General features: G+C 33.6%; 1 protein-coding gene across 3 annotated transcripts in view; it reads left to right on the top strand.

Annotated features, from left to right (window-relative positions):
* WDR36 (WD repeat domain 36) overlaps positions 1 to 8,063 on the top strand; it is a 34,812-nt gene extending 26,749 nt beyond the window's left edge. For 2 of the 3 annotated variants that reach the window (XM_079143513.1, XM_079143512.1), the window contains 6 exons: positions 941 to 1,038; positions 1,440 to 1,585; positions 2,886 to 3,005; positions 4,482 to 4,563; positions 6,283 to 6,470; positions 7,659 to 8,063. In XM_079143513.1, the coding sequence (XP_078999639.1) occupies positions 941 to 1,038; positions 1,440 to 1,585; positions 2,886 to 3,005; positions 4,482 to 4,563; positions 6,283 to 6,470; positions 7,659 to 7,808 (784 nt within the window). In that variant the 3' untranslated portion in view covers positions 7,809 to 8,063. The remainder of the gene's footprint in view (positions 1 to 940; positions 1,039 to 1,439; positions 1,586 to 2,885; positions 3,006 to 4,481; positions 4,564 to 6,282; positions 6,471 to 7,658) is intronic. The other variant, XM_079143511.1, reaches the window with a different exon arrangement.
* Positions 8,064 to 14,154: the final 6,091 nt, after the last annotated feature.

The raw sequence follows: 14,154 nt of genomic DNA, 5'->3' as shown, positions 1-14,154 counted from the left end.
TCTTCAAATTCTATGATTGAATCTTAGGCTGTGATTGCTCAAAATAAATGGTAGATCACCTGGGTCTAGAAAAAGGTTTTATCTTTTTCCTGAGTTCATACATCTAATTCTTTTAACTCTTATTATTGGGGAAGAGGAAAAATTAATATCTTTTCTAATTCTAGTTATACACTATTATTACATTTTTAAGATAAAAATGTAAATTTGATATGTATTAGAATTAGATTTTGGCCATCTTAATAAGCAAAATGAATTATCTCCTGGAATCAGTGAGTCTTCAACTATTAAAATAAGAGGATAATAGTAGCTGTGGTACCTGCTGTAGGAGAATGGAACTTATTTATATAGGACTGATATTAATGTTAATTCAGGACCTGAGAATCTCAATTTTTGAGATTCATAATATGTGAGGAGAAGACTATGTCCCCACTTTGGGATAGGTCTCAATGTCTTGGTTACAAACCCATGGCTAACATGCCAGGTTAAGTAGCAGAAACATGACCACTTAAGTGCACCATTCTAGAAAAGGGAAACCCATGAATTTTCAGCAGCACCAAGAATTTGATTAGCATATTCAGTCTCTGAGTCACTCTCAGAGTCTTATCTTTCTTTTTGTTATAATTTCCTTAATTGAAGGTTGATATTTATTAAAATAATATTATAGAGATTATTTTACCTTATAAAAGTGTTTTCTACTTCTGGTCTCTCTTAAATGTGTTTTTTACTACTTTAAAAATAGAGATTCTGTTAATTTTTTATACAGTATTTTTTGTGATGGCATCTCTGACTTAAATGCATTTTTAATCTTTAAGGTCTTTTCTTAATTAGTGGTTATTGTAGTCTGGTCAAACTCAATATTGTAAAGTTTATTACTAGATATTGACATTTCTGTGAAGAAACACATAACTTTTAAAATACTATTTCTGTTTTGATTTGTCAGGTCTAATATTTCCCTGTATTCAGTTGTCTCATTACGGCCACTTCCTACAGATTATGTTCCTTCAGTAGTGATGCTTCCTGGTACTTGTCAAACCCAAGGTAATAACAAAACAGCAAAAATAATTTTGGAATTATTTTAAATCTAGTTTAAAAGTTATTGCTACAGAAGGCAAAGTGTAATGCATTTAATCAAAAAATTTTAAACTGTGATATGAAATATTTTAAATGACTAAAATTTATGCAAAAATATAATACATGTGATATCTATACAATACCAAATAATATGCCAATTAACAGTGTTTTAGTTCTTATGATGAAGTTGCAGTTAATATGAGAAAATGAGGAAAAGGGATAAACAAAGGAATAAATAGAAAAAGTTATAAGGCTATATTAAGTGAACATAATACAAATGGATTGGTAATGAATTAAGTTGGTTTATATGATAAAAATTTCATTTCATATTAATTTGTTTTACCTGAAAAAAAATATGTATTTTTAAGATATAGACATACCAGAAGAAAATGTAGAACCAAGTGATGAAATGATAGAGTATGATTCACCAGAACAGTTGAATGAGCAGTTGGTGACTCTCTCACTTCTCCCTGAATCACGGTGGAAAAACCTTCTTAATCTGGATGTTATTAAGGTAATATTATAGTACACTTAATATTGAGCTTCAAGCACACATTCCATAGGCAGGGGGTTTTTTTTGCTTACTTGTTTGCAGAAATAACTTCCTCTACATTGAGGACATTAGGAAAAGCAGTTAATGTCTAACAGCAAAGGCAGTGCCACTTAATTGTATGCCATTTTATCTAGTCTGATTATCCCAAAGTAATCAACTTTGAAATACTTTTTAGCTGTTTGGATATGACCTAAGTATAATTTGTAACTACAGAGCCTTTGGAAGTTGAATTTTTTTTTTTTAAATCCAGTCTATAAATTACTTTTTAAGCTTCTAAAATAAGAACAAACAAACAAAAAAAATTGCTACTGTAATTTCTGTATCTACTGATAGGTGTCTGGGGGCCAAGAAAATTTCACTAATTTTTTATTAAGCTTTTCAGTTAAGCATCTGTCATCCTATAGCCTACTTTATTAACTATAAAAAGATTTTTAGAGCTCTTGTGTCAGGGTCAGGAACATAAATTAATATGACATGGGTGCTTGATAATGTACTGAGACTATAGCAATTAAAGCAAACTGAGGCCTTATGTCTTTGAGGAATTTAAAAATTTACATGAAAAATGGTTATCTGTGGTATGTTAGTGAAGACTATTTTTTGGCCCCCATTTATGAGTAGCAAAAGCAACTGAAAAGAATAGAGAAAATTCCAAGTTATCTTCTGCTGGTAAGAGCATTGTTTTGTGATTGAGTTATGTATGTGTACACACTTACATACCATCACTAAAGTTTGTGTACTAAAGCTGTGATAAGGGGCTGGGGAGATAGCTCAGTCTTGCAAGCACAAGGCCCTGGGTTCGATCCCCAGCACCCAAAAAAAAAAAAAAGAGTAAAACTGTGATAAAATGTTCAGGAACGCTGATTCAGATACTTACAACGAGAAGTAGTAATTATTCTAATAATTTGGTATCAAGAAACTGATAGAGGTATCTATAATTTAGTATCAGAAAAGCCCACATTAAGAATAGCTGTGATTACTTGACCAGTGTAACTCCATATCATGTGCAACCACAAAAATGGGAAGTTGTACTCCATGTATGCATACTATGTCAAAATAAATCTACTGTCATATGTAACTAAAATGAACAAATAAGAAGAATAGCCGAGGTATTGGTCAACTGGGATTTTAGCATCCTATTCTGAAAAAGTTTATTCCTTTTTTACTTTTTGATATTTGTTTTTGAACTGATTTGGAATTAACTATTAGAATCTGTTGTCAGGATAACAACTTACTAGTTTCTTTCTCATTTTCTCTTAATCAGAAAAAGAATAAACCAAAGGAACCACCCAAAGTACCCAAATCAGCACCATTTTTTATTCCAACAGTCCCTGGCCTTGTACCCAGATATGCTACATCTGAACAAAATAATGATCCCCAGCAGGTAAATACCAAATTGGAACATTATAAGTATGTGGGAGATTTCATCTTACGCCAATCAGAAAGGCAGTTATCAAGAATACAAGCAACAATACATTTTGGTGAGGGTGAGGGGAAAAAAGTGCACACATACATTGCTGATGGGGTTGCAAATTGGTGCAACCATTGTGGATATCAGTATGGAGATTCCTCAGAAAACTTGGAATGGAACCACAATTTGACCCAGCTATCACACTCCTCAGTTTATACCCAGAGGACTTAAAATCAGCATTTTACAGTGATGCAGCCACATTAGTGTTTATAGCAGCTCAACTCACAATAGCTAAACTGTTATGGCAAAATCGAAATAAATCACCAAGTCGATCTTAAGGCAGGAGATGGAACCATCTGTATTCACCAGCTGGCGGTCCAGATTCACCAGCTGGCAGGACTGAGGGTCAGGCTGCAAGTCTGCACCCTTTGACCACCTCCCCCTCCCCCCCAGGTTAGAGGACACCTTTTATACCATAAGTAAAGCATATCAGTACATTAATCATAAGTGGCTGTTGCTATGACAATCAGAGAATGGTCACTAACATTTAAACAAATGTTAGGTTATACTGCCCAAGAAAAATGAACCCAGAGGGAGAACAATCTTACATTGTATAAGAATTGCCATTTTGTGTTGCCAAACATGCTACGCTAAGCAACTGTTGATGGATACAGAGGCGGGGTGTTCCCATGGGAGAAGCATTTCCTACATGACATGGATTCTCAGGGTAAAATGGAGTCTGTTTGGTCATTGCCAATGTAGCTTCACCCATAACAAAACTATGGAACCAATGTAGTTGCCCCTCAACAGATGAATGGATAAAAAAAGTGATATATATATATCATATACATATATGATGGAATATTACTCAGCTTTAGAAAAATGAAATTATGGCATTTGCTGGTATGTGGATGGAGCTGAAGAATATCGTGCTAAGCGAAATAAGCCAATCCCAAAAAACCAAAGGCCACTTGTTTTCTCTGATATGTGGATGCTAATTCACATTAAGGGGCAGGGTAGGGGGGAGGTGACTAGGAAAGAATGGAGTTACTTTAGATGCTTTAAATTGGGTATAGGGGAGTGAATGAAGGGGAGGGGTGTAGGGGTAGGAAGTTTAGTAGAATGAATCAGACATTATTACTCTGTATACATATATAACTATACGACCAGTGGGATTCTACATCATATACAACCAGAAGAATGAGAAATTATGCTGCATCTATATATGATGTATCAAAGTGCACTCTATTGTCATGTAAAACTAGTTAGAACCCAAATTTTTAAAAAATAAGTATATAGCGTATATATGTTTGTATATATTTTGTATCGTTCTTTATCAAGATCCAGTTTTACAAATGTAGAGTAAATAATTGATAGTTTTTAATTTTAAACTATAATTTTTGGTGATACCTATGTTCTTTGAATAATGTGTACTTGTTTTTGTTTAAGTCTAAAGTGGTAAATCTTGGAATTTTGGCTCAAAAATCAGATTTCTGCTTGAAACTTGAAGAAGGACTGATAAATAATAAGTGTAAGTTAAACTATAAAATATTTTAACAAGTATCTGCAGCTTATTTTACTTTATGTGACAGAAAATTGAGGGAAATATTAACTTTCCTAAAAAAAAATTACCTAAAAGAAGACAGTAAAAACTAAAAGGATTGAAATTTTAGTTCTAATCTGAACTAATTTTAGCTTTTGAATTATATTAAAGGAGTGACACTAAACTCAGGTGACAATGATATTGTAAAAATCTATGGAAAATGCAACATACTTTCTTCATGAAAAATTAGATTTTCTGTGTGTGTTTTTTTTTTGCAATTTGGAGGATATATTTTGACATTTATAATAAGGTACTTGATGTACACGAAATATAAAAGTTTTATAGATAATTTTCAAGCTTTTCGTTTTTATATGATTTGGAATACAATTTTCAATACAACAAAGACTTGTCTTAATTCATGTTTCCAAATTATCCTACAGAATTTTTATAATGTATTTGTTAAATGTGCTAATATGTTTAAAATTTGAAGGTGAGAGTCTGTAGCTAATACTAATGAAATTATAACTATAAGCAATTTTAAAAATCTTAATTACTTTCCTGAAAATTTTGACATGTCCTGTTGGTTTATGACCTGAATGCTTTTGTTTTTATGCCAGTATCACTTGAAGTCCACATGTGCAAAAGTCAAAGAGTGCCCTTGAGTGACTTGTGTTATTGGGGGACAAAGAAGAAAACCCACTATTATTCAAAATATACTGAGTGACATAAAATAATATTATTATAGCCTTTTGTCATTGATGGTATGCTCTTTCAAAAAGCTAAAAGCAGGGCTGGGGAGATAGCTCAGTCGGTAGAGTGCTTGTGTTGCAAGCACAAGTCCCTGGGTTCAATCCCCAGCACCACAAAAAAAAAAAAAAAAAAAAAAGCTAAAAAAGCTAAAGCAGGCATTGCCATTGCAATATCTAATCTCATGTAAAATGGTTTGTTGAGTATGTTTTTGTAGGGTGCATATGAAACAATTGTTGCTTACTTCTAGGAAGAAGTAGGTTTGGAATGGATCAGAATAAGGCCTAGAGCCTTTCCCTTCTTATATATTTTTGTATTGTTACTATTTCTTAGTTATCATGTACTTATATAATTTTATAGCAATAAAAATGGAGAAAGAAAAAATATTCTCTTATTCCAAGTGATAATTGCTATTAATAGTTTGTTATGTACCTTGACAGTCTTTCTGTGTTAGACTTTGCTCTAATTACTTTGTGAGTACCTTGAAATGTGTGTCACGAAGCATTAGATTTCCTTTAAGAGCAGGAGGAGAAAAAGTTTAAATTACTGTAAATTTTACTGTAAATGCAAACAATTTAGTGCTTTCAATACTTTTTTTTTGGTTTGTTTTTTTTTTTTTTTTTTTTTTTTTTAAGAGACGGGGTCTTGCTGAGTTGCTAAGCACCTTGCTAAGCTGCTAAGGCTGGCTTTGAACTTGAGATCCTCCTGCCTCAGCCTCCTGAGCCATTGGGATTACAGGCATGCACCATCACACCTGGCTCAATACTTTTTATTGTACTGATTTTGTTATTTTTACTGATTTTCATTTATTGGAGGTTTATTCTACTGCTTAACATGAAAAATTAACACTCAAAATTTCTGGTGCCATTTAAATTTATCTTGTGTGGAGTATGAAAGAAAAACTGTAACTTCTTAAGTGATTATAGGTAATAATTGGATTCCTTTTAAAACTTAATGCAGATGAAGCCCCTCTCAATCTTCTGAAAGAAATGGGCCCATCAGGAATTGAAACAGAGCTACGGAACTTGTCTCCTGACTGTGGTGGATCTATAGAAGTCATGCAGAGTTTCTTGAAAATGATCGAGATGATGTTGGACAGAAAGCGTGATTTTGAGTTAGCACAGGCATACCTTGCATTGTTTCTAAAGGTAGGTCTAATCTAATATTTTCCACCTACCTTCCTCCTTAGCAGTATTATCTAGTAGAACTTTCTGCAAAGCTGGGAATGCTGTATATTCACACTGTCCTATCTGATAGCCATTTGCCTTCTGTAGTTGTTTAGTATATAAAATGTGACTAAGAAACTGAATTATTAATTTCATAGACTTATTTTTTACAATGGGGATTGGGGGGTACCAGAGATTGAACTCAGGGGTGCTCAACCACTGTGCCACATCCCCAGCCCCATTTTATATTTTATTGAGACATAGGTTCTCACTGAGCTGCTTTAGCTCCTCAGTCTTGCTGAGGCTGGCTTTGAACTCACGATCCTCCTGCCTTAGTTTCCCTAGCCACTGGCATTGCAGGCATGTGCCACTGTGCCCATCTTAGACTTTTAAGTTAAAGTTTAAATAGCCACATGTGTCTAGAAACTACTACATTAAAATAGTTGGACTACACAGCATGGTAATTTTTATTTTTTTGTTATAATTTTGACTGTACCTTTTAATTTTCCTATCAATTTGATCTACAGTATTGAACCATTAACATTTTGTAAGTAATGTTTTTCTTGATCAAAAAGAGAAAGTCAGGTTTATGTTTGTTTTTTCTACTGCTATCACAGTTGAAGCAGTTTCAAATGATTTGACACAAAAGTTGCTTTTATGATTAACATAATAGAGAACTTGTGTTTTGAAGATCTTTTTTAATGGTATAGTGCATTGAAGGATAGATGATTCTCATTTTCAGTAATACACTATTCTTCATCTGTCTCATGAATTATCTAAAACAAATTTTCACTTGATCTAATTATTTTAAAATTATTAAAAATCTAGATATTTAGACAGTAGCATACAGGGTCTTTTTCCACATTTACCAAGTTTAGTTAGAGTTAGTGTTAGAAATAGGACTTTGGTTCAGGACTTTTGTTTGATGAAGAATGGTGACCGCTCGGTTGTGCTAAGGGAGTGACAGTACCATCAAAGAGGTCATGATTTAGGAAAAAGTTCGATGATGTAGAGGGAAAGAGAGAATAATAAACCAGCATTTAAGGGAAAAAAATGTTTTTTCGGTAGTATCTTCTCAGGCTCCTTGGCAGGAAAAAAAGAAAAAAATGAATCGAAAACAGGTAAAACTTTAATTTTCTTAAATAAAATATCTATCATTTTTCTTTTCAGTTACACCTTAAAATACTTCCTTCAGAACCAGTACTCCTAGAAGAAATGACAAAGTTGTCATCACAAGTGGAGGAAAGCTGGATTAATTTACAATCACTCTTCAATCAAAGCATGTGTGTTTTAAATTATATCAAAAGTGCTTTGTTATAAAAAATAACCTTAAGTGATTAAAGAAAGCAAAGACATTTATTAAATGGGTTCAGTGTGAAAAAAGTGCAGCACTACATGAAAAGTAAATAATTCTCTGCTTTAAATGCTAAATACTTTCTTGAAATAAAATTTCCCCTACTTTTGTTTTGAAAACCTTAAAAATCTTGGATACTTGTTGACTTTTTGAATAGTCATTAGCAGCTTATGCTTTTTGAACATTTCATATAACAGATATTACATGTTTAATGTGAAGTACTGAATTAAAGCAAAGATGTCAATTATAAGGGATCTATAATATAGTTATAAAAATGCCCTTATGAAGAAAAAAGGAGTATTTCCTTCCTTGGTGACTTTTATGAAACCTGAATCATTGGCTTTTATTGCTGAAGGCATATCAGATATCTTCTAGTACAGCCTTCTTTATGTGGTTAAAGAAGAAAGAGGGTGAGGTCTGCCGGGATCTAAGTGATGAATCTGAGTTTCTAACACAGGCCTTGTGCTTTCTCCATTGTCGCATCATGAAGGAACTTATTCTTGGATCAGAAATATCATGGGCACTTGCCCAAAGCAAATTGCCGTAGGAAAAGATTGGATGGATACCCAGAATAGGAAAGGGAAATTCCAATTTCTATGGAAAGTTGTCCTTCAGAGATTTTCCTTCTTCATGGATGACTTGCTTTATTGGGGAACTGACTCTACTTTTCTCTCTCAACTATTGCAAAACCTGGAAGATCTGGCAGTTTTCTCCTTCCTCATTAATCTTTTTCCTTTTTATGTTTTAGTACTTGAGCCATACATGAGTTAAAAATAAGCAACTCTTAAAAGGGTAGTGTTCTAAAAAATTACTTTTAGTTTATATACTCAAGTAGATCATTCCTGAAATGCAGCTGCTTAGATTTAGACACCAGTAACATTCTTGTTAAATATTAGAGAGTTTTATAGACTAATCTCCCTGCAAAAAGTAGTCCTTAAAAGAAGTTGTCTAAGAAGGAATTTAATGTTAAAGTGTTTTTATTTAATAATGTAGAATTAGTATACTAGGGAAGTAAGCTGATTGCTTTGTGTTCAGTTTTGGTTATCTTTTAATATATATATCAATTTATTAAAGCCATTAACTGAAATATTAGTGGCGATTTAAGTTATCTTTAAAAACTGTCCTGAGGGCTGGGGAGATAGCTCAGTCGGTAGAGTGCTTGCTTTGCAAGCACAAGGCCCTGGGTTCAATCCCCAGCACCGCAAAAAAAAAAAAAAAAAAAAAAAACTGTCCTGATATGATTCCCTCTGTCCTAAATATGATTATTCTAGAGATGCCAGAAGTCCAATACACAATCATATACCTTGTAAAGAGTGTAAATAGCTAAAACAAATGATAATAACGATCAACAGAAATCCTATTTCATACATCATGAACTGAATTTTTTTATATTTTCAAATGAGAGTACTGAGTTGAATGTGTTATTTTTATTGGAGATACCCACATTACTTTGGCAGATAACCTTCTAGAATCTTTCCTATGCATTTGCCATCAAAGGAAGGAGGGGAAGAGAAATACAAAGTATAATTTGGTGTATATTTAAAAAAAGAATCAGTCTGTGTATATTGCTTTATCTTTAAATTTTAAATTAGACATAATAAATGACTATTACTTTTAAAAATATCAGGCACAACTCTTCAATTTCCACATTTCACCAGAGGAAATAAATGTCTTACTTTTGTTTTTTTACATGAAGATCATTATATCATTCTGCAACTTTTAAAACTTGTTTTTTTTTATTTTAGTACATTCTCATTTAACTAATATCTTTATTTTGCATCATGTCCCACAATCTGTTCAGCCTAAAATGGGCACTTAGGTAATCCTCCCTCCTAATTCTAAACAGAGTTGAAGTGAACATAATTTTATGAGTCTTTATGTGAATATAAGAATTTCTCTGTAGTAATAATTGCTTAGAATTTGAATTGCTGGGCCAGATGATAAGCATTTTTAATTTTAAGAGATACTTCCATCCAGTTGGTTTCCAAAATGACTATCATGTTTACAGTTCCCTTCAGCTAAGAATGAGCAGCTATTTCCTCTTGTCATGGAACTCTTAAATCCTTATAATTTTTATTAACCTAATGAATGCAAAAACTTTAAATTCAGAAATTTCTCACTGGTAAGAATGAGCATCTTTCTTTTCATATTTTAGACCATATTTTTGTGTGTGTTATCTTTTCTGCTCATTTTTTTTAATTGAATGATCTGTCTTTTTATCTCATGGATTTGGTTAAGTTTTTATAAAATGTACATATTGATCTATATCTGTTGCCAGTGGTTTTTCCCAGCTGTCTTTGACCTTACTTAGGATTTCCTTTTCTTATAAAGGTTTCATATTTTTATATAGCCAAATTGATAAATTTTGTCTTATTCCAAGACACAAAGCAAATACTGTGTTCTAAGATGTTAATGTTTTTTATATTTTTTATATTTGTTCATTTTGCAGTAATGTGTATTTTCTTCTGCAATATGTACCTGTGTGAGTTGTTAATGTCTACATACTTATCTGTATTGGTTTGTGTGACCAAAGCAAGGTATAGATATACCTTAATTCAAATGTCTTCAAAATAAAGTTATTGAAAAATTAATTCTTGTGTCTCTGATTTGAAATTCTGCTTCATTAAATGTACTAAAATCTCTTACTGAGCTATTTTATATTTTTAATAAATAATACATTACTTTGATGATAGTTTTGGTATGGTTTAAGACTTGGTGGGGTAGAGCCCTAATATATTTCAAAAATTCCTTGGCTACTGGTGAGCATATTTTCTTGAAGTTATGATTTGGATTGTACTAAATAATGGTATTGATTTGTAGAAAACCACAATACAGAATATTTTTCCTTAAGCACATTGTTTGTCTTCATTAAATCAAGTTACTTGTAAGCAAGCTTTTCTTGGTTTCAAAGGTTTTTTAAATATAATCATAGATTTTTTTTGACAAATTTATTTCTGGGGATTTTATTTTTGTTATAGTGAAATCTCTTTTTCTAGTGTATTTTGTAGATGATGATTGCTATTATAAAAGCATTTTGATTTTTATATGGCTATCTAGTATGACGTTGCCAAACTCTTTTAAAAGTTAGTCAATATATTCTTTACCTAGAAAATGAAAGGGAATCCCATTCTATGATTTTATTTCTTAACAATTGTTCATACATCATACAGTTTTTAACAATTGAATTGCTTTAGCTGGATCTGGCACAAATGTCAAATGCTAACAATACTTAGCAGAAGTTTTTGTCTTGTTACTGACTTCAGTGGAAATACTTGTAATGTTTGTTCATGAAGGGTGATATGTGCTCCCAAGTTTCTGGTTGACATCCCTTGTTAAATTCCAGTTTATTTCTGAGTTGCTACTCTGAAAATTTAAACTACAGGTATATATAAAATTTTGTCAAGTGATTTTTCAGCTTGTATTGAAGGACCAAGATCTTTAATTGGTGTAATTTAATGGATTTTAACCATATATTTCCCATGTTGAATCATGTTTAATTCCTGGGATAGACTATTTCTAAGGAAGATATAACTGTTCATTTTTCCATTTCTTAGAATTATCTATCCTTGATTTTTTTTTTTTTAATTTATCTCCTTAAAGGGGGAAAAGTCCTGCCTAGAGTCTTCATTACAGGATGATTTTTTCTCTTTAATTTTTTCTGTTTACTTAATATTGAGTTTTCTGTCTTTTCTCAAGATACTATTGATATTATGTTGTCCTTACAGATCACAAGATTTATCTATCCTTTCTAATATATAGTGTAATTTATACATAGGGTTTATGCCTTTTTTATTAATTGCTTGCTTACAAATGACAGAAGCACAACTCATACATAATAGTGTTAGTAAAATCCAGCAGTAAAATTGACTTCACCTACTGCCAGATTCACAGGTTCCTTGGAAATCATTTTCTCCCTTTCCCCCTTTTTGTTCTCATTGGCTAACTGCTCAATCAAGATCTCATTTACTAATTCATTTATTGAGAACCTACTATGTCCCAGAATTTCTTATTAGTACTGGGAATATATCAGTGATCAAAACTTGAGACAATATAGCTCCCAGCAGTTCTGAATTTACATATTCCTCTAAAACTAACTAGAAAGGGATTCGCTTTAAACAAGTCCTTAAAGAATCTCAATGTGCCTACTTGAACTCTGAACTTACCACTGTGGCCAAAGGGATTCAGTGCATTGATTAGCTGGGCTTGGTCACATGTGGAACTGAAAAAGAAGTGGAGACAACCACACAGAACCACATGGGTTGAGAAGATAGAAAATTACCCACGGAAACAGGATCTGTGACTAGATGAAGGGGGAAGGCAGGCAAAATTGGGAAAGACTACATCTGTGTCCAAAATACACTTCTTTGGAGAAAGTTTTATACAAGGATTTGGGGAAGCATTTTAAAAAATGTGTACTTAAAATTTGTATATATTCTTTAAATAAATGCACTGATAGAAAAATTTAGAATATTCAAAATACATTTTTGTTTTAAGGAACTAAATTAGCATTGTCAAATCAGTACACGAGATTCAGGGCATTGAGAAATTTTTACTAAGGTGACTGGAAAATCATTGTTTTTTGAAAATTATATTTTCTATCATGTTATCTAGGACTCGATTGTAAATTACAGAAAACTTCGGCAGAAAGGAAAATTTATTTTAAGAATTTAAAGACACCTTCACAAAGGTTTAGTCACTTCATTTTCAGGAACTTTTTGTGACCAGGACTGAAACATTGGGAGACAAATATTCTTTCTTCTGCTTTTCTTTGCATACTACTTCATTCCTTTCATTTCAACTCACTGATACACAACCGCTTCCTAGAGACCTTGATTGGGTGCTGAGGATTAAGATTCCTCCCTCCCAGGTACTCAGTATCTCGCTTCCCTCTCCCTCTACAGGACAGAGAAGGGAGATGGATTCCTTTTCTTTTTCCTTTTCCTTTCCTCCTCCCTTCTTCCTCCCTCCACAGACTTCTCTCCCGGTATCTCCTCTCCCTTTCTCTTCTCTCTTTTCTCTCTCCCCCTCTCCCCTACCCCCACTCCTTTACACCATTCTCCAGGGATAATTAAAACAAAAGAGGGAAGGCTTTTTTCCTCCCATTTCCTATATTCACCTCTCTTGTAGACCTATTATGCTCAAGCGGGGGTTACACTTTCATCGGATAGGAAGATATTACCTTACTGAAAAATCCCATTTCGGATGTTTGAAGATCAATATTGGCATAGTAGTTTACCTTACAACCCTAAAAACAAAACAAAAGCGCTAGTCTCCTTCCAAGAAGACAGTTGCCTCAAGTTCTCAGAAAAGGTGACATGGTTGGGAAGGAAAAGAAAGGAGCTGTACACTAGTCTTTAAAGTATCATTCTACATTTTTGGTCTTTAACCTTGTTTATGCCCAGCAGACTGTCTTGTTTTCTACTGTAATTGTTTGAGATCCTGAGTGTCCCAAGCTCAGATCATTTTCAAAAGAATGATACAACATGAGCTATATGCCTTGCAGCCCTTCCCCCATTAAGGCTCCTTTATGATACTGAAAGGGACAGTGATATCAGGAGGTCATGGAACAGGTCAGTGGTTCTCAAAGCGTGGTTCTCCAATCTGTAACGTAAGCATCACCTTGGAACTTGTCATAAATGCAAATTCTCAGGCCCAACTTCAGTTCTGTTGAAATAACCTTGTGGATGGGGTCCAGCAATATGTGTTTTAACAAGGTTTGGTGATTTGTAACTTAACTCTTGAGAAGTGGAGAAGGGTAAAAGAAGGCTATAAAGCACGAAATCCTCACTTGTGACCCATTTTGTTCTGGGAAGAAAACTGAAAGATAGAAAGCAAGGGAAGTGTTGAAAAAACCTGTAGGCCTGCATGCCCTTGAACTAAATGGGTTAAAAGGGAAGGAGGACTAGTTTGAAAGATCACTGGTTACATTAAAGTGAAATCCCAGAGCAAAGGTGTGGGGCTTGGTCCTGCCTCTGAGGAAGGCTCATGTTGGGGAAGAGGCTCTTGTCCTGACACTAGGTAGCTGTAATCAAGGGATGATTGCATGGTGACATATTTAAGCAAGGAAGCCAATGAAAGCTCATACATTTTCCCAGAGCTGGCATTTGGGGGTGGGACATTCTGGAAATTTCTACCTGATCCTTGAGGGAGCAGGCAGAAGAGTACCAACAGGCCTGCTATGGATTCACTGTGGAAGGGTGGGCAGTGGCCCCATAGAAGCCTGGTGGCACCATCCTAACCCAACACTGATAGACTCCAGGGCAGAAGCTACATGGGACCATGGCCTTGGGTGTGGAGAGGATGAAGGGATCT

The sequence above is a fragment of the Sciurus vulgaris genome (genome assembly GCF_902686455.1).
Source record: "Sciurus vulgaris genome assembly, chromosome: 6".
NCBI lineage: Eukaryota > Metazoa > Chordata > Mammalia > Rodentia > Sciuridae > Sciurus > Sciurus vulgaris.
The sequence above is the reverse complement of the archived record's forward strand: the minus strand, read 5'-3'. Positions and strand labels throughout refer to the sequence as shown.